Below are 22,484 nucleotides of genomic sequence, written 5' to 3' on the forward strand. Positions count from 1 at the left end.
ATATATATATATATATATATATATGTATATGTGTGTGTGTATACACACACACACACACACATATATATACACCAAAGTAAGCATATAAATGTGAAACAAGGTGGGAAGAAAATAGAACTCAAATACCGGAGGTAGCGTAATATGCTTTATTATTAAATCTGCGAAAACATCACAAAAATCACAAAAAACTGCTATTTAGAGTTTCATGTTCCCATTCGTTGGACAGTTTTGATTGAGAATGGAACAAAATTAAAGTTATATTGTGATTTTTGTGATGTTTTTGCAGTTTTAATAATAAAGTATACACACACACATACACACACACACACACACACACACACACACACACACACACACACACACACACACACACACACACACACACACACACAAACTATGACCCTGCATGTTGTAAGAGATGTCTAAAAGGACTGATTCTTTTTCTGTTTGATCTGGTTATTCTTTGTGGTCAAGATATCTTATCTGACCTTGTTATTCTGATTAGATATCTATCACCTCCATTAAACTCCAGTACTTTTTTTTATGTCTGGCACTTGATCTATCAGTCTATTATTGCAGAACCATTAAGTTAAAGGGATGTCAAACATTGAAAAATATATACATGTACATATGCACACACACACACACACACACACACACACACACACACACACGTGTGCTCATGCACTCACATTCACACAGTTTCTCTCTATCAGATTCACTCATAAAGCATAAGTTGGCCCAAGATTATGGCAGTAGCTCAAGATGCTAAATAATGAGACTGAATCCCAAACTATGTATTTGGAAAGCAAACTTCTTAACTGTATGACTATGTTTGTACCTATTTATGTTAACTGAACAGAATGTAAATGGTTGATATATGCTGGGTTAAATAAGCACTTAATGAACTGATGGTGAGTGAGTAAGTGTGATCATGGTGGAGGCGAATCAAAATATACCCACAAGGGAGTGTTAGTGTTAGATTAAGAACATAGGCTTGAAGATTGAGATTAAGGGAGATATTTTGTGTCTATAACATGTTATAGACACTTATTCAACATTATGCCAGCATGGTAATAAATTAAAAAAATTGGTATCAAAATAAGAATGGTTAAATAGAATGATGATGATGATGATGATGACGACAAGGGTGACAATGACGATGATGATAACTACAGCAATGATGATGATGATGATGACAATTATAATGATGATGATGAAGACAACTACAACATCAACAGTGATGTTGTTGTTGCTGCTGCTGATGATGACTACAACAATGATAGTGATCATGATGACTTTGGTCTGCAGCATTTTTCTTTCAAGCAATGTATACAGTTTTGAAACATTTCACTTCACTATATATCAAGGCATCCTTTGCAAAATAAAGAATTTTTTAATGTAAAGTACAGAGGTACTAGAAATCTTCAACAAACTGTTACAGACAAATTCTTTTTTTTTTCACATTGAAAAAAATTGTCAGCTGATAATGATTACTGAGGTCTTGATGAAACGCTATAATACTCTGGGTTTTCAAGAAGACATATCATTCCAGTAGAAACTGTTGTTATTGAACCCTTTAGCATTCGGATTACTCATCATCATCATCATCATCATCATCGTTTAACGTCCGCTTTCCATGCTAGCATGGGTTGGACGATTTGACTGAGGACTGGTGAAACCGGATGGCAACACCAGGCTCCAGTCTGATTTGGCAGAGTTTCTACAGCTGGATGCCCTTCCTAACGCCAACCACTCAGAGAGTGTAGTGGGTGCTTTTACGTGTCACCCGCACGAAAACGGCCACGCTCGAAATGGTGTCTTTTATGTGCCACCCGCACAAGCCAGTCCAGGGGCACTGGCAACGATCTCGCTCGAAAATCCTACAGGAGCCAGTCAGGCGGTACTGGCAACGACCACGCTCAAAATGGTGCATCTCATGTGCCACCCGCGCAAGAACCAGTCCAGGGGCACTGGCAACGATCTTACTTGGCTTGCCGGGTCTTCTCACGCACAGCCCATTTCCAAAGGTCTCGGTCCGTAGTCATCGCCTCGGTGAGGCCCAATGTACGAAGGTCTTGCCTCACCACCTCAGCCCAGGTCTTCCTGGGCCTACCTCTTCCACGGGTTCCCTCAACTGTTAGGGTGTGGCACTTTTTCACGCAGCTATCCTCCTCCATTCTCACCACATGTCCATACCAGCGCAATCGTCTCTCTTGCACGCCACAACTGATGCTTCTAATGTTCAGCTTTTCTCTCAAGATACTTACACTCTGACGGGTAAAGAACCCCTTCAGTCATGAATGACCATGAGATTGCACCTAGAAAGTTCCCCTCCAAGGTACAGGTCTAGGCAGGGTTGTTTATGGAAGACCAACAATCACCTATGCATACCAGACTTCTCTCTCCACACCACCGATGTTATCCAAGGAAAAGGCAAAGGCTGATACAGCTTGGCACCAGTGATGTCATTTCTACAGCTGATGTAGAATGTTTGACAGCTGATGATGTAATGTTTGACAAACTTCCAAAATTTCAATCAATGGAGGTTCCATTCAGAAACCCATATCGTTTTTTTATCCTACTCCATCTTGTTTGTCCTGTTTCTCTTCTCTTTGCACATGGTATGTTTGCATCTTCTCTTTGTTAATTCATTCTTTCATCATTATTTTCATGCATGCATTGGAATCTTTTTAATATTTTCTCTTGCTCTTGATAAATTTCTCCTTGTTTTGGCACTTATGTATGACTTCATTTTATTTTCCTTACTCATTCCTTTTCTCTCCTTATTTCAATATTGCTTGTATATATCTGAATCAATCAGTGCTAGTTCTTCTAGAGACAAAACCCATCCTGCTTGATATATTAAAATTCTTCTACTTCAGTTTCTTGCTTATTGTCTAGCAACTCAAGGAAAGTATACCAAAATTAGTCTCACATGCATGTCTGATCTAGCAACATCTGGACTACTTCCCTAATATTTCTTTTTCTTTTAAGTCTAATTGATTTTGAAGGATATTGGCATTTATGCAGTATGTAATTTCATTTTCCTTTCTCTTTCTTTTCCCCATCTTTCTTCCTTTCTTCCTATGGTGTTGTATATAGCAGGTCATCTCATAAGTCCTGTCCAATTTTACCTTTTTTAAAATTGAATGAAATTTAATAGTATTTTAGAATGTCTAATGGAATTAAAAATTATTTTTAGGCATTTGTGTACATTTAAACTAATTAAATATCATTTTACAGAATAATAGAATTAAAATTTCCTTGATGAAAACCGTTTCTAGTATAGAAGTATCCAAAGAGCATTTGAGGCACATAATGCTTTATGAGTACAAAAAAGAAAACTCTGCAGCCGAAGTGACTCGAAACATACATTCAGGGAAAGAATGCTTGAATGAAAGAACTTGTAAAAGATGGTTTGCAATATTTAGAAGTGGCGATTTCAGCCTTGAAGATGAAAATCGAACAGGACATCCAGTTGAGTTTGATGATAAGCTCCTTGAGGCATTATTTGAAGAAAATCCTGCATTATCAGTTGAAGAATTCACAATAAAGCTTAGTTCAAACCATACAACTATTCATCATCATCTTCAACAACTTGGAAAGGTTCCTAAACTTGGAAAATGGGTGCCTCATGAATTGTCCGAAAGCAACTGCAAATCCCGAGTTGATATCTGCTCTTCTTTCCATTCTCGCAAACTCATTTTACCCTTTTCGGATAGACTTGTGACTGGTGATGAAAAATGGATCTTCTATTGAAATGTTAAACATCGTAAACAGTGGCTTGGTAAAAGGGAAAAAGCTCAACCACAACCAAGAAGGGAACTTCATGGGAAAAAGGTTCTTCTCTCTGTCTAGTGGGATTGCAAAGGAGTAATTCACTTTGAATTGTTACCACCTAATGCAACAATCAATGCTCAAGTCTACTGTCAGCAATTAGAGTGTTTGAACCAAGCTTTGAAGTAAAAAAGACCTGCTTTAGTGAATCGAAAAGGTGTGATGTTTCATCAGGACAATGTGCGACCCCACACTGCAAAGATCACATCACAGAAGATTGAAGAACTTGGTAGGGAAAAAATTCCTCATCCACCTTATTCTCTCGAACTTGCTCCTTCAGACTATCATTTGTTTCGTAGTTTACAGAATTATTTGGAGGAGGTCGAAACTGACATTTCAGAGTTCTTCGCTTTGAAACCAAAAGAGTTTTACATTGATGGGATTAAAAAGCTTGTAAATAGATGGAAGGAAGTCATAGATAATCAGGGAAAGTACAGTGATGATTAAATTTCAATTAAATATAACATTTGATCACTTGTTTTCTTTATTTAAAATTCGGACAGAACTTATGGGATGACCTGATATATTTGCTATGATAATTCAAAGGCAAGTTAGACGGAGACATTTATGTGTATGTGTGTGTGTGTGTGTGTGTGCGCGCGTGTGCATGTGCGTGTGTATAATATATATATATATTTATATATAATCAAAATAAGAAGTCAAAGAAAGAGTTTAGTACATCTTTTATGATCAGTTACAACTGTTGTGGTACCTTGTTAAGTGTTGTATGTTGCTTATACCAGAAGGAAACAATAAGTATAAAATAAGAATATATATACATATTTGGATTTATCGTAATAAAAACTGTATTCCACTAAATTTATTTGTGTTTGAGTTGGAGGAGAAACATGAGAAAAAAAAATGAAGAATTAAAAGTGAAATTTTAAATGTTTAGACAAGTTCTGTCCGAATTCAGCAAACTAATTGTTAACTGATGATTATATGACTTAGATAAGGGTCTGCATAAGGCAATGGGAAACAACCCTTGAATCACTGCCTGAAGATAAGGTCTTCAGTAGTGTCCAGATAACCAAATAGGATTATGGGATTAACCACCATTATATTAGCTCTATGTCTGTCTCTTTTAACTTTGAAACCTTCACCAATTTGAAATATTCATTTGTTTCTTTGGCATACCAACCAAAGAAACAGGTAAAAGTTTATATTGCAACTACATCATGGTGTTAGATATCTACCAAAAAATAGAATTTATATTTTCTGAAAATTATACTGCTTCAATAAACATAACATATCTCAGCAAAAAATAGCTTCAAACATGACAATCTTCAATAAAAGATAGATTAATATATAAAACTGCTTTCTGCAGTTAAGGATAATGAAATTTTGAGTGGATATGTCTTATTTCTGTAGTAAAAAAGTTAACCTATCTTTCTCCACATCTCTCTCTGTCTCTCTCCCCTCTCACTCTCATTCAATTAGTTATGCCAATTTGTACCCCTTTCAACATTCCTCCAGGAACTACAACTATACGGAAACAAAATTCAAAGCAATAGCAGTAACTTGAGAACCATATTCCCAAAGAGTTATCTTTGTCTTTAGCTAAATTGAATCACAGATGTTTGTGAGATTAAATTTGGAGTCCTGGAGTTTTTGTTTAAAACAGTCCCTTTAAAAATGCTTCAGCATGTACTTCCCTCTGTTTTTTTGAAGGGTCTCTTAATGTTTATTTAAAAAACCCTCAGTTTATATCCCATAGTTAATTTACTGTTAGCCCACTTCTTTTCTTATCTTGAATGTTATCTAAATATTATTAACCTGAAATAACTTCAACTTGTTTTCTATAATTCTCTAGTGGCCAGTTGTTTTTATATATAAAAACTGATTATTTTCTTTTCCTTGTGCTTGTGTCCAATTTTTGTTGGGAAAGGGTGGAATAGTCTTTGGTATATTACCTAGAGTCAACTTTATTTATCCTTTCTCACATTCCTCCTAGAGAATAGAAAGGCAAATTGATATGACAAAATTTGAAAGTAGATGTATGAAGTTATATCTCCATCACCACCACCACCACCACAACTTAATGCCGATGTTCCATGCAGGCATGGGTTGGTAAATATTGAGAATTATTTAGTCTGGTGTTCTACCATTTTTGTTAACTCACCATGCTGTTATGAGCCAATAAGAGAGACACTAAATTAATGCTCGACCTGTTGGAAATAGTAGTCGAATCCACCTGAAATCTCAACCCACCGTTTAACTTTTTAACTGTGATATTAAATTTCATGGTCATTCCAGTAATGATGATAAATATCGAGACCCTGCCCCTGCCCCCAAAAAAGCAAAAAAATTAAATTGGTATTTTCTGAAAGTCACATTGCTTCAATAAACTTGAAATACCTCAACAAAAAATTATTTCAAACCTGACATTCATCAACAAAAGATAGATCAGTATATAAAACTACTTTCTGCAATTAAGGATCATGAAACTTTGAATAGGGATATCTGATTTTCGCAGTAAGAAGGTTTGAAAAATTAAAGACTACATCAGATAATGTAAACCTAGGTATTTCTCAGAAGACTGGAATATTTACAATTGGAATTTTTTTGATCAGAGATTAGTTCTATCAGCATTGGCCCAAGGCTAACAAATAAGTCATTTCTCAATATTGAATTTTATCTTGTAGTATTTCACATATCAACTTGTCCCAATATACGAGGAGGTGCTGGAAATTTCCTAACTTTAAGGGTGTTGCAAAAGACCTGGTTGGAGGCCCAACCTTCTGAGTTCTTTTAGAAGGCTTAGAAAAACTGCAATAAATGTGTGAACCTGAGAGGGGAATATGTTGAATAAAATCATAATTAACTAATCCTCCTGTATTTTCTTTTACCCAAAGCCAAGATCTTCTCAGTACCCCCTTATATTTTCTCTGAAATTCAATAATTTTTCCTTTTTACTTTTAATCTTTTACAGGTGATTGTGCAAAACACAATCAAAGTCTCGACATTGCAGCCAGGATCTCTGAAAATGGTAGTGATATCAACTGTGGAGACAAGCATGTGATTTTCATTTCAGACGTTCAAGCTGATGGCATTTTGCTGGAACCTGTTCAAGAACACTGTGGCACCAATCATACATGTGACATAACACAAGTGTATGGTGAATCATATGTAGAGTACTATTGTGTTGATGGTTAGTTGCTTATTAACTTCCACTCACGGATACATGAACAGACATACACACAGCATACACACACACAGACGTACACAAGTTTTCATTGATTTACATCATATCTTCATAAATATTTGCTGCTATCAGAGTGAATGGCACCACTGCTGGTGACACATAAAAGACACCCCTGCTGGTGACACATAAAAGGTATCCATGCCAGTGATACATACTAGACACCCAGTACATTCTATGGAATGGTTGGCATCAGGAAGGGCATCCAGCCATAGAAATCAAGCCAAAACAGATTGGAGCCTGGTGCAGCTCCCTAGCTTATATTTCCAGTCACACTATTTATCCCAGGCCAGCAAGGAAAACAGACGTTAAAGGACTATGATGGCAACGACAGCGGCTGCAGCAGCAGTAGTGATGATGATAATGATGAAAGTTCATAAGCAAATGACTTATGACTAGCTGAAGGTTGATAGTTTTGTCATCAATACATAGCATGATACACTGGCTCTGGCCAACACCATTAATTAAATGACAATGGCTCTGTGCACCTATCAGTAAGCACTACACAGCTGATGGATTTTTATGACACCTATTGAGTGGTGGTTCAACAGAATCATTAGAGTGTTAGATGAGATGCTTTGCAGCATTTGATCCCAACCCTTTGTGTCCTGAGTTAAAATCCAACTGAATTCAACATTGCCATTCATCCTTTTTGAGTTGATAAAATGAAGTAGCAGCCAGCTAATCAATCAACTGGGGTAGCCTAGACTTCTTCAAGCAAAAGACTATGGCTGAAAACCTCAAATAAATATTCTTAGTACTACTTGCTCTTTAATCCTTTTATTACACCATTTCTGATCACTTCAAAAGATGAAGTTTGTATCATAGAACCAGGGTCAGTCTCATGTAGGTCAGTATCAAATAAATTAAGGGTTGATAATGACATAAACTCCAACAACCACAGTATTCCTATGAGATGTAGTAACCTAGGTATCATTAATCTTGCAAAGACTCTAATGATTCTACAAATCTGACCCACTTTAATAATCATAATAATAATAATAACAACAACAACAACAACAACAACAACAACAACAATAATAATTTTTGCCACAAGGGCAGCTTGTGGGAGGTGGGTATGAGATGATTACATCAACTCCAGGGTTCAACTGGTACTTATTTTATTGACCCCAAAAGGACAAAAAGCAAAGTCGACATTGGCACAATTTGAACTCAGAACATAGCAACAGGCGAAATACTGCTAAGCATTTTGTCCAGCATGCTAACAATTCTGCCAGCTCACCACTTTCATAATAATAATAATGATGATTTCAAATTTTTGCCATAAGGGCAGCTGAAGGGAGGGGATTAAGTTGATTACATCGACCCCAGTGTTTCACTGGTACTTAATTTATCGACCCTGAAAGGATGAGAGGCAAAGTTGACCTTTGCGGAATTTGAACTCAGAACAAAGTGACAGGCGAAATACCACTAAGCATTCCATCAAGCATGCTAACGATTCTGCTAGCTTGCCACCTTAATAGTAGTAATAATAACAGTCTCTTGTTTTCCAAAATGGAGGTGGACATCTTTCTCCATGTGATTGGCTCGAAAAATTGTTAAGACACTAAGATATTTTCCTACTTTTCTTAATGTGAAACCAATGGTAGCCTTAATTCACAAATATATATACATACACACACACACACATATATATGTATATGTGTATATATATACAATTAAACCTTGGGAGAGGCATTATGCCGGTAATAAACACACGCATTGGTTCAGTCCTTTATTAATTTATATAGTTTTTTGTTAAATTATTTCATTGCACTCTTGCAATCTCTTCAGTAACTTGTCTCTCCACTTCCATTTATTTTGAATATATGATCTGGCGTTGTTTTGGCGTTGTTTCGAAACTGTTTGGTATGAGCATGTGAGTGTGTGCAAGCTCGTATGTGTGCACGCTCATATGTGTGCACGCACTTATGTGTTCGTGCTTATATGTAAGTATGTGCGTCCATATGTGTGTTTGTAACAATTTCGTTTATATCAGATCAGATAGAGACTTTTTAATTAATTTATTTACGTTCATATTCCGCATCATATGTGTGAACAAATTAATTAAAAAGTCTCTATCTGATCTGATATAAACGAAATTGTTACAAACACACATATGGACGCACATACTTACATATAAGCACGAACACATAAGTGCGTGCACACATATGAGCGTGCACACATACGAGCTTGCACACACTCACATGCTCATACCAAACAGTTTCGAAACAACGCCAAAACAACGCCAGATCATATATTCAAAATAAATGGAAGTGGAGAGACAAGTTACTGAAGAGATTGCAAGAGTGCAATGAAATAATTTAACAAAAAACTATATAAATTAATAAAGGACTGAACCAGTGCGTGTGTTTATTACCGGCATAATGCCTCTCCCAAGGTTTAATTGTATTTCTTTCAACACACGTATCCACATCAAGAATCTTGCACACGAAATACACATACGAAAAATGTATATATATATATATATATATATATATGCGAGTAAAAATAAATACAAAAAAGGTGGGTTTTTTTGTATGATTGTGTATAGAGGAATATATTATTTTGTTTAAAAGAGTTCCAACACTGTCTGTTTTTAATGTTTTATTTATATTCCTGCAGAACTAATGTGGGGTATAAAATATGGAATATACAATATATAATATAATATACAATATACAATATATTTTATATTGTATATTGTATATTATATTATATATTGTATATTCCATATTCTATACTCCACATTAGTTCTGCAGGAATATAAATAAAATATAAAAAACAGACAGTGTTGGAACTCTTTTAAACAAAATAATATATATATATATATATATATATATATATATATATATATAGCCATTGGAACAGGTCAGAGATCTTGGGAGGCACACCGATGTAATGGCTCCTTCATCTACCTGGGCTCCACACTCACCAACAACGAAGATCTTACCCTGGATGTCAACCACTGGGGTCGTGTATTCCCTATGGAAGCCCCTCTGGCACCACTTCTCTTTCTCCTGAAAGACAAAGCCCTGCATTTACAATGCATCCGTACCCTCCATTGTCCTCTATAGAGCAGAAATGTCACACCTCAAAGACCCTGGCAAAGAGGATCGATGGCTTCAATTGCAGAACCCTGAGAACTGTCAAGAACATCAGATGATACCACCATGTTTCCAAAAAAAAAAAGATGCTGCATGTGTGCACACATCAGCCTGCAGCCTCCCACCTCATGGCTATCTATTGCATGCGCTGGTATGGACATGTCCTCTGCCTCCCTCTAGATCACCACACCTGGGCTTTACTTTCATCTGAAGCAGCAGCTGCAGGCTGGAAGAGGCCTTGTGTGGCAGGCCTTGTGGCAGGCCTTGTGGCAGGCCTTGTGGCAGGCCTCGCATCAGATGGCTGGATGTGATTGGGGAAGATCTTCAGAGGCTCAACATCAGGATGCAAAGGGACTGTTATGGGAATGCCAGTGATGGAGAGCACTGGTAGACCTGGTCGGCACTATGGATGATGACACCTCTGAGACCACAAACTTGGAATAACTCCAACCCCTTCAAGCAAGAGCATGAAGTGAAGCCAAGCAAAAAGTACACACACAAAGACGCACAAACATATATATACACACACACTTGTTTTAGAATGTTCATTTTCAAATTAAAACTTTCCATCATAATTTTATATAAAACATTCTAATTACTTGTGTTCCAAATATCAACTTAATTAACAAAAGGTTTGTAGTTAACTGTTGTTATGATAGACAGCAAATGAAGGATATGATATGCTGGTGACTGTGTTGAAATCAAGCTGTGTATAATGAATGCACAGCACTTGTGAACAATTATCAGAATTTTATTTCACTGTAGAAATAATGTTCATGTTGGTCATGAATTAAAAATTGTGACATCAAAGTTTACATACTGAAGGACAATTATGTAGCTCTTACAAATAGTTGATTAAAAAGACTTTGTAATTAAGCTACCAAGATAGGGGGAAATATACATACTGGGTTCATGTCAGCAAACTTGTGTGGCTGCACTTGGAAGCTTTCTCTATGAACAAAAGATCCCAATTGTCAGTTCATTATCTACCTTACACAGAACTTGCAAACCTAAAAGGCTTATGGATTCCGACATACTGGTCAAAGTTCATGCAATTCCAGAGACCTTCAGTTGTTTTATATCTATGGCCTCAGATGTTGATAATGTGAAGCCACAAGTGAAATTTTCTCAGCTGTTAAGATATCAGGAAGTGAAAATAGTGGAATACATTTTACAGACAACTTCTTTGCAGCAAAAAATATTAACACTTTACATATACCCCAATAGATAAGTGCTCTGTTTATGTTTGAATGTGTCTTGTAATCTAAACACTTCAAATTTTAGTAATGTTACCTCACCCACATGCAAAAAAAAAAAAAACAAAAACAAAAAAGATAACGACTGTTAAAAGCAACAAAATAAGTATGTGGTTAGCTTAGCTGTGGGCAGCCACAAACTGAAGTTTGGTGCTCAAAACATGCTTATTTAAAAGCTTTGTAAAGAGATGTTCTAGCAGCTTCTAAAAAGATGCCTCACATAATGTCTTGATGCTGATTGGTCCAGAACTTGGCCAATCACATGAAAAAGCTGTTGCTCTGCTATGATTTTAACTTGTCAGTTTGTCAAGTAGGTTTTGAATCTTGCAACAGGATTACTAATTTTTACATTAACTGAAACATGGGTACCATCTTTCATTAGGAATATGGTTTCTTAAAGGTTAATGAAAGCATCTTAATTTAAACAGCTTAAAAACCTTTCAAAAGACTAAAATATAAGAATATCAAAATATAAAGTTTCTGTTCTGTACACTATTGTTCCCCATTCTATTTACTTTTTGTTGCTCCTTTTTTTAATTTGTTTTTTAAAATAGTATTATTCATGTACATTATTATTTTTTAATTACATTTCAGAATCTTTAATCCTGGGTTGTGAAGAAATTACATCAAAGCACAAAGTAGTGAAAGAGGATTTTGATGTGCGATGCTACAAGTATACACAGCACAAGTTCAAAGATTCAATATATCCGTGTGGCATAATTCCTAACAAATTTGCTAATAATAGATGGCTAATACTTCAAAGCCAAAGAGTTCATGTAAAAACATGCAAGGACTGTGATACAGACATGCATCCTTACTATCAGTATAACATTCCCAATAAAAATATTGCAGATGGAGATTATTTACAAACAATTTTCTATGATTGTGACAAAGTGATTTGGTTCTTACATGTTAGTAAGTACACAATATTTACCTTATTACTACTTGGTAAACACACCCATATATACATACACTCACATTTACAAATCATTCACATAAAAATGAACACATGCATTCATACATGCTAGTTCACACATATTCATGCACGATGGAACTAGTGAGGCACCAGACTAATGCAAACAGCCCATGTCCTTTTCAAATATTCTAATATAAATTCAGATGATACCAGTTATTTTACATAAATTTGGGTAGTCAGTTCAATGTTTTCTAAGCATGCAAAATTTATAATCATTTTTAAAGATCCAGAGAAATCTCAATAATAATCTATGATAGTGTTCTATGATTGTTTTACAGAGCATCATAAATCTTCAATAACTCACTAATACTACAGATTTCACTTCTTCAAATATTCTTATACATGTAATTGTTTTTAACCACTGTAATCTTGAATGTGTAAACCTTTTTTCCTTCCCCCTTCTTGGAAGCTTTTTCTATGAAACAAGATTTCGATTGCCATTTCATTATTTACCTTACACAGAACTTGAAAACCTAAAGGACTTATGGATTCCTCCAAATTGATCAAAGTTCATATAGCTCCAGAGACCTTCAGTTGTTTTATATCTTTTTTAACATCAGATGTTGATAATGTGAAGCCACAAGTGAAATTTTCTCAGCTGTTAAGATACTAGGAAGTGAAAATAGTGGAATACATTTTACAGACAACTTCTTTGTTTACAACAGAGAGAATTATCTCCTTATACATTGCAGTCAAGTATGCCACAGTGAAATGCACTGCTTATGTCTGTGAATGTGTCCTGTAATCCAAACACTTCAAATTTTTTTAATATCACCCCCACCCACATGCAACCCCCTCCCACAAAAAATGAATAAAGAAACAAAACAAAAACAAGGAAACCAACTACAAATAACTTACAACATACCTATATACCAGCGATAATATTTTTAATTTACAGATTTTGATGTAAAATATATATATATTCTAAAATATAACAGAATGTTAGATTCAGTTTTTTTTATTAGAAAATACTTTAAATATTATCAATAACTGAATTGATGACATTTAAAAGTGCTTGAACATATCTAAAACAGGCAAGGAATTTGTTTCTGGATGCAATGCCTTAGAACCAGATGGTTTATTTTAACTTTATGCAACAGTTTTAACTCACTTCATGAGATAGAATACGTGCTGTAGTGCACACTGTTTTATTTAGTGTATTGCCTTTATTATACCTTAAATAATTATATTGTGTTGATCCCTTTACAGTAACTCTCAGGTATTTTATTTGAAGAGTTAGAACTAAAAATAAACTAGTTTCAGACTGATATTTAAATAATAAATAAAAAGTAGTTTTATTTTTATGCTCATTTTGTTTCATTTCAAAGATTCTGATGACTGTGAAGGAATTTTCAAAGAATTCTTTTTGAAGACAAATTCTGGTAATCCAAAGTTTAACGAAAATGAAGCAGTTGAAGAGAACATTACAGGTAGCTACCCTACAGAAGTTGAAACCATTTCTCATTACGTTGACACCACTTCCTTCTTGCCTTCTCAAGAAGTATCCTCTCTTCCTGGTTTCTACAATGTTGATAAAAGGATGTTTCCACGAGGTAAGATAGGGATCTCTTGTAAATAGTATGGTAATCTATTACTTTACCATAGAGCTAACCAATCAAGTTGGTCTTCTCTGTCTGTTCTGTGTGTATGTATGTGTGTGTATGTGTCTCTCTCTTTCTCTATCTCTCTCTCTATCTCTCTCTCTATATATATCTATATATATATATATATATGCATATGTTTATGTATGTTTGTATGCATGTATGTATATATACTGGTTCATCCCATAAATAATGCGGTTTTTTCAATTGCATGAACTAAAAGTTGGAGGAGGACATGATAAACTACCTACATCAACTTATTATAAAAACAGGTATTAATTTTAACTTCCCTTAAAATTAATACCTGCAAGTTTTGAAAAATGTAGTTTGATTTTAACAGTTATTTTTTCAAAGTTATAATGGAAGTGACAAAGTAGCATATTCAGCATATTTTGCTTTACGAGTTCCATAAAGGCAACAACGCAATGGAAAGTGCAAGGATTATTAATACAGTATATGGGGATTGGACAATAAGTGTAAGCCATTGTCAATGGTGGTTCCAGAAATTCCAAGCAGGTAACTACAGCCTAGAAGATGAGCCTCATCCTGGAAGATCTGTATAACTTGATGAGGACATCCTGCAAATCCTGGTGGAACAAAATCCCATCATAACTGTTGAAGAATTAGCAGAGAAGCTTGGATTTGGTCTTTCAACCATTCATCAACACCTGCGTGCCATTGGAAAAGTCAGCAAATTGGGTCAATAGGTTCCTCACAAACTTTCCGAGTTAAAATCGCGTGCGGAGAGTGAATGTGTGCTCTCCTTTGCTGTCATGTCTCACAAATGAACCTTTTTTGGACTGAATAGTGACTGGTGACAAGAAATGGGTTCTCTATAAAAATATCAAGTGCCAAAGACAGTGGGTAAGGAAAGGAGAAAAATCGGCACCCCAGGCTAAAAAGGTCTTCACCCACATAAAGTGTTGTTATCTGTTTGGTGGGATATGAAAAGTTTAGTCCACTTTGAACTTTTAAACCCAAACCAAACAATAACAAAAGAGATCTACTGTGAGCAGCTTAAGCAGCTTAAATCAGTGCTAGAAGAAAAACAACCGTCTTTGTTTTCAAGACAAAAGGTGTTCTTCCATCAGGATAATGCTCGTCCACATACAGCGAGGATGACATTCCAAAGCCTGGAGCAGTTTGAATGGGAAAAGATGCCCCACCCACCATATTTGTGAGACATTACCCGATCTAATTATCATTTATTTCACAGTCTTCAAAATCGTTTGGACAAAAAAAAAATGAATTCTGTAGATGAGGTCAGAACAGTACTAGAGGAGTATTTTTCATCATGGACAAGTGAATTTTGGAAGAGGGGCCTTGCATGTCTACCAGATAGATGGAAAAGTGTTGTAGAAAATGAAGGAGAGTATATTTTAGATTAAAAAAGAAGTTTGTTTATCTTAATTTTGAAAAATGAAAGAAGTATAAAAAAGCTCCATTATTTATAGGATGATCCAGTATATCCCTTTCTTAATATCCTCCTACAAAAACAGATTGGTTTCTAACTAAGAAACAAATCCCTATCTTCAGAATTCAGATAACAGCAACAGTATATAGTAACATGGTGAACTTAAGAAAAGTCTGGTATATTTTCACTGTTCTACTTGTAGAATGAATTTGCCGGGTAAATGGTTTTGGTACAATTACTAACATAACCAAGTGTTTTAATGATTAAGAGTACAAATGTAAATTTATAATCTGGGAAGAGAATCTGTAGGTTTCAAAACAATTGATCATAAATATTTTATCTTTCACTGATTTTGAATGAAATGTTCACCTCTGTAGGGCAGCTAACCATAATAATTGTACACAGGCTTTTTTCTGTTTCAAACAACTATAACAACTCTGTTGTGTTTGAATTTAGTGGGTGTTTTGATTGGAATGTTTTATCAATGTATTGAAATGCATGGATATACTAAGCATTTAAAATATTTTTTTATAACAGTCCCATGGAAGTCTTTTCTAAGAGTGGCATTGAATATTGTTTTAGCAAAAACACCATACTGCCTTGGAAGAAATAGTACCTATATGATATTTTGTAGCAGTTACTGATCATGAAAACACATCTTATCTTCCACAAATATGTGATATAACAACATTTTTTAGTTCAGTTGGTATTCAATTGATATTTTTTACTCTTGGGTCACAAAAGCATAATTTTCAACTTTATGGGAAACATGCACACATATAACTTTTTATCATTTAGGTATCTGCTAAGGTCAGTTTGCATGGCAGTTCTGGGGTCATTTGGAACATCTTCAAGAACTAAGTACTTCTTGAATTGATCACTCCTAGTCTATATGATATTACTCCCTTCACGTTTGAGCACTTTATTGATGTATTTGTTTTTGCTACTGTTATTTAACCAGGTGCTGTCTGAGTGATACCTCACAGCAGTAAAAAAATGCTTGTTTTTTTCCTCCCTCTTTCTTTTGAGATAGAATCAGAAAACATTCCAGTACTCTATTACACACAAAATATTAATCCGAATTCTGTTGCCTTTCTATTTTAACCTTATCCTATTGTTTCTTTTTTATTTTACAATTTGATGTCTAACAGTTGTGTTCATTATTTAAACATTTTAAACTTGTGAACTGATATCATAATTGGCTTTTGAATTTTGGTTGATGCACTTTATTTTGCTGATGTCACTAAATTTCACTTTGCTTTCTCTTAAAATTTAAATCCCTTTAGCCAGTTTAACTAAATCATTATTTGATAAATTTGTTACCTCTTTCCAAGTTAAACACTTGTGAGGATCATTTCTCTTTTATCTCCTATAGGATGACTAAAACAAGTTCCATAAATATAAAAATAATTTGATTTTTTCTATCAAATATACCCTCTCTTTGGCCTTGTACAGAGCCAAAACAAATTAATATTTGATCAATTTGTTGATAGTGGTATGAAGTTTGTTGCAAAATTGTGTGTGAGATTTAGTTTCAGCTCACAGCTGAATTTGTTCCACTTATATCATTGACATCCTTATAACTGATAGAAAACCATAGTGCCCTGTGCATTTTAAGCTTCATACTTTTTAAACATATCATTAATTAATTTCAAACCAGATGTCAAATAAGATGCTTTATTGTATATTGTTTGATGTCTTGCTATTTTGAATTTAAGTCCTACCATTATCAAATTTAACTTTACATTATTCTGAGTATCACTAAACTCACTGATATATTTGGGATTGATTCAGTGGAGGAACATATCATTCATCTATTTGTGCATAATCAAGACAAACCAATAACCTTTTTTCCACACATTTATATGATCATATGATTTCAGTTTCAGAATCCTAAATAATGTACAAACATAAATGGAGTAGATTAGTGAGAATTTATTTCCTTTAACATTAATATATATATATATATATATATATATATATATATATATATATATATATATATGCTATGACTGTTGAGGACATGTGTAAGTTTGCAAGGAATGAAGCCAGTATGCTCCACTGAATGTATAATGTCAGTGTGCATATACAACAGAGTGTAAGCACCCTGAGAGAAAAAGTTGGAGATAAGAAGCATCAGATGTGGTGTGCAAGAGAGACGACTGCGCTGGTATGGCATGTGTTGTGAATGGATGAGAACAGCTGTGTAAAAAAGTGTCACACCCTAGCAGTAGAGAGAACCTGTGGAAGAGGTAGACCCAGGAAGAGCTGGAATGAGGTGGTGAAGCATGACCTTGGAACATTGGGCCTCACTGAGGCAATGACAAGTGACTGAGACCTTTGGAGATATGCTGTGCTTGAGAAGGCCCGGCAAGCCAAGTGAGACCATAACTGTGGCCTATGCTATTGCAGTATAACCAGCCCATTTAAAGAGTACCCTTCAATCATTGGGAAATAAACTGTGCTTGTGAAGACCTGTCGAGGCAAGTGAAATTGTTGTCGTGGCCAATGAGAGTACTGCCTGATTGGAACCCGTGCCAGTGGCATGTTAAAAGCACCATTCGAGCGTGATTATTGCCAGTGCTGCCTGACTGGCTCTTGTGCCAGTGGCACATAAAAAGCACCATTCGAGTGTGATCGTTGCCAGTTTCGTCTGACTGGCTCCTGTGCCAGTGACATGTAAAAAGCACTATCTGAGCATGGTCAATGCCAGTACCACATGACTGGCCCTTGTGCTGGCGGCATGTAAAAAGCACCCAATGCACTCTCAGAGTGGCTGGCATTAGGAAGGGCATCCAACTGTAGACACTTTGCCAGATCAAATTAGAGCCTGGTGCAGTCTTCTGGCTTGCCAACCCTCAGTCAAACCGTCCAACCCATGCCAGCATGGAAAGCTGATGTTAAACGATGATGATGATGATGTATATGTATTAATCAATGAAATTCTAACTTAGTCTGATTTTCATCTTTTATTATTTCCACTTTTCCAATTTTTCCAATTTTACAATATTGGAGTAATCTAGTATTTTCATACATTACACAATCATTAGGTTTATGTAGTGACAGTTGTGCTCCACAACTGACAACTGTAGTGAAATGGTTAGATTTGTCCGTTAAATACCCGCCAATGGGCTCCAGTAGGCTGAATGTTACGACCTGTATTTTGATCAATTAGTATGTAGCTTAGATGTCATGATTTAGTGAGCACGCCAACTAAGTCAGTATCAGGCTTAGATGTCATTATCTGGTGAATGCACCAACTTGGTTAGCATTTATCCTGCTTTTTTTGACAAGATGTTTTTCTTAATTGGTATGCAGCTTAGACATCATAGTTTGGTGTGTACATCAAGGATTGTTTACTTTGACTGCACCTAAAGGAATAATTGTTTTGGAATGTTGTAAACAATGTTCCTGTTTTTATAGAATTCTATTGTTACAGTTTTCCAGAAATTTTACATTTCAATCAAGTCAGTATTGATATGGTTAACACTACTACTATCCTCACCACCACCTTTATTATTGTTGTGTTAGTGGTGGCAGTGGTAGTATTATTATTATCATCATCACAATTATCACTGTAACTTTAATTGTTATTATACTGTTATTAACTGTTATTACTATTAACTGTTATTACTATAAGTGTTATTAGCGGTATTTCACTCGTTGCAATGTTCTGAGTTCAAGTTCTTTCGACATTGCCTTTCACCCTTTCAGGGTCAATAAATTAAGTACCAGTGAAACACTGGGGTTGATGTACTCAACTAGTCTCCTCTCCCCAATAGTAGAAAGGATCATTATTGTCCATTTAAAACAGGTTTGAATTTACCAATAAAATTCTTTACTCTGACTTTTCTCTTTACTTCACCTGTGTAAATGTCTTCAACTGTAGCCTCAGACAGACCAATACCTTGTGGGTGAATTTGGCTGATGGAAACTGCAGGAAACCTGTCATACAGACACACTCACATACTAATGAATATATATATATATATGTATATATATATATATATATATATATATATATATATATATATATATATATATATATATATATATATATATATATCTGTGTGTGTGTGTGTGTGTGCATGTGTGTATGTGTGTGAAGGCATGTGGCTCAGTGGCTAGAGCGTTGGGCTCACAATCATGAGGTACTAAGTTTGATTCCCAGACTGGACTGTGTGTTGTGTTTTTGAGCAAGACACTCTATTTCCCATTGTTCCAATTCACTCAACTGTAGAAATGAATTGTGACATCACTGGTGCCAAACTGTATCAGCCTTTGCCTTTTCCTTGGATAACACCAGTGATGTGGAAAGGGGAGGCTGGTGTGCATGGGTGACTTCTGGTTTTCCATAAACAACCTTGCCTGGACTTGTGCCTCGGAAGGGGAACATTCTAGGTGCAACCCCATGGTCGTTCATGACCGAAGAGGTTTTACCCTTTATGTGAGTGTGTGTGTGTGTGTATGTATATATCTATATCTATATATCTATATCTATATATATATATATATATATATATATATATATATATATATAACTACACTCTTGGAATGGTTGGCGTTAGGAAGGGCATCCAACTGTAGAAACTCTGCCAGATCAGATTGGAGCCTGGTGCAGCCATCTGGTTCACCCGTCCTCAGTCAAATCATCCAACCCATGTTAGCATGATGATGATGATGATGATGTATATATATATAAAATAGTTCCCAAAAATTAAATAAAAATGCAACAAAGAAACCAACAGAAAATTCACACATTACTCATTCCTCATCAGATATCATCCAAAAGATCCTTACAATTTCATGCCTTTAACAATAATATTGTTCACTTTTGGTGGCATCAACAATGTGAAGCTGCTGGGAATTGTGAGCAAATGTTGAAGACAGTGACAAAAACACACACAACACAAATGTGAATATGCAAACAAAATAAATTTACAATAGACAAACAAAATAAGGCTGTGCAGTTCTAAGATGAGATAAGTGTATGGGTAATGCAAAGGAAAGGAAAATGTCCAATGGGACTGGAAACAAAAAAGGGGACAAATGGAAAAGCAGAATGGTGAAAAAAAAATAATTAAAAAAATAAAAAAGCAAACTATGCTGAAAGTAGAGAAGAAAGTGAGAGAAATGTGACAGAATGAATCAGTGGTGAGGAAATATAGAAGATATGTATAGAACTTCTGATAAGCATGCGTGTGATAGCAGACAATTTAGCATGATTTTTTTTTAGAATTTTGCTCTTACATACTAAAGAGGAAAGACTTATTAATTTACTCATAGGTTGTGAAGTGAAAGCCAAAACTCCAACTGTGCTGTGCATTTCATCTATTTGGGTTTTACAAAATAACTTTCTTGCATGTATTAGGTTTGAGTGAATCAACTACTCTACTTCCTTACACATAATCTGTGGTCTATCATGTTTGTTGAACAGCATTTTCTTTTATATATATTTTTAATATATATCTGTATATATATATTTTTTTCAGAAATTGTCAATTACTTAACAATAGGAATTGCTGGTGGACTAACACTCATCACTTTAACAGTGTGTTTTATTGTCATTTTGAGAAGGTTAGTTTCAATTTGCATTTGCTTTTTTTCAATAAGGTACATGAAGTGTGAAGTGAAGCTTGTCTGAACTTCTGATAACCTGGGTACAATTTCAAACCTTATCTTTAGAACCTTTATATGGTGCTTCAACTTGCACCGCATTCTTCTTAAGCATTCTTTGTTCCTACCTCAAAGTGGAGCAATTATGTGAAGTAGCAGAAAAGAAAAAAAAAAAAATCTACCTAAGTTGTCAGAAGAAATGACTTGGAATATATCTTTTATCTTTTATCATTTACTTGTTCAGTCATTAGACTAGGGCACCACCTTGAAGAATTCTTTAGTCGAATGTATTTATCTCAGCACTTATTTTTTTCTTTTAAAGCCTGGTACTTATTCTATCGATCACTTTTGTTGAACTGCTAAGTTACTGGGACGGAAACGCTTCAGCACTAGTTGGCAAGTGGTGGTAGGGGACAAACACAGACACTAAGACACACAAACATATCAGGTCATCCCATAAGTTCTGTCTGATTTTACCTTTTTTAAAATTGAATGAAATTTAATAGTATTTTAGAATGTCTAATGGAATTAAAAATTATTTTTATGCATTTGTGCACATTTAAGCTAATTAAATATTATTTTACAGAATAATAGAATTAAAATTTCATTGATTAAAACCTTTTCTAACATGGAAGTATCCAAAGAGCATTTGAGGCACGTAATACTTTATGAGTAGAAAAAAGGAAACTCTGCAGCCGAAGCGACTCGAAACATACACTCAGTTTATGGGAAAGAATGCTTGAATGAAAGAACTTGCAGAAGATGGTTTGCAAAATTCAGAAGTGGAGATTTCAGCCTTGAAGATGAAGATCAAACAGGATGTCCAGTTGAGTTTGATGATAAGCTCCTTGAGGTATTACTTGAAGAAAATCCTGCATTATCAGTTGAAGAATTCGCAATAAAGCTTAGTTCAAACCATACAACTGTTCATCATTATCTTCAACAACTTGGAAAGGTTCCTAAACTTGGAAAATGGACGCCTCATGAATTGTCCGAAAGCAACTGCAAATCCCGAGTTGATATCTGCTCTTCTTTCCATTCTCGCGAACTCAGTTCACCCATTTTGGATAGACTTGTGACTGGTGATGAAAAATGGATCTTCTATCGAAATGTTAAACGTCGTAAACAGTGGCTTGGTAAAAGGGAAAAAGCTCAACCACACCCAAGAAGGGAACTTCATGGGAAAAAGGTTCTTCTCTCTATCTGGTGGGATTCACTTTGAATTGATACCACCTAATGCAACAATCAATGCTCAAGTCTACTGTCAGCAATTAGAGCGTTTGAACCAAGCTTTGAAGAAAAAAAAGACCCGCTTTAGTGAATCGTGAAGGAGTGATGTTTCATGAGGACAATGCACAACCCCACACTGCAAAGATCACATGACAGAAGATCAAAGAGCTTGGTAGGGAAAAAAATCCTCATCCACCTTATTCTCCCAACCTTGCTCCTTCAGACTATCATTTGTTTTGTAG

At 35.2% G+C, this 22,484-nt stretch overlaps 1 protein-coding gene across 3 annotated transcripts in view; it reads left to right on the plus strand.

Moving 5' to 3' along the window:
- Positions 1-22,484, plus strand: part of LOC106867862 (uncharacterized) — a 90,022-nt gene that overhangs the window by 64,755 nt on the left and 2,783 nt on the right. Inside the window, exons 2-5 of one of the 3 annotated variants that reach the window (XM_014912906.3) lie at positions 6,773-6,991; positions 12,000-12,320; positions 13,710-13,934; positions 20,889-20,973. In XM_014912906.3, coding sequence (XP_014768392.1) covers positions 6,773-6,991; positions 12,000-12,320; positions 13,710-13,934; positions 20,889-20,973 — 850 coding nt within the window. The remainder of the gene's footprint in view (positions 1-6,772; positions 6,992-11,999; positions 12,321-13,709; positions 13,935-20,888; positions 20,974-22,484) is intronic. The other 2 variants (XM_014912907.3, XM_089352756.1) reach the window with 2 other exon arrangements.

This window comes from Octopus bimaculoides, chromosome 5 (genome assembly GCF_046866305.1).
Source record: "Octopus bimaculoides isolate indiv1 chromosome 5, ASM4686630v1, whole genome shotgun sequence".
Taxonomy (NCBI): Eukaryota; Metazoa; Mollusca; class Cephalopoda; order Octopoda; family Octopodidae; genus Octopus; species Octopus bimaculoides.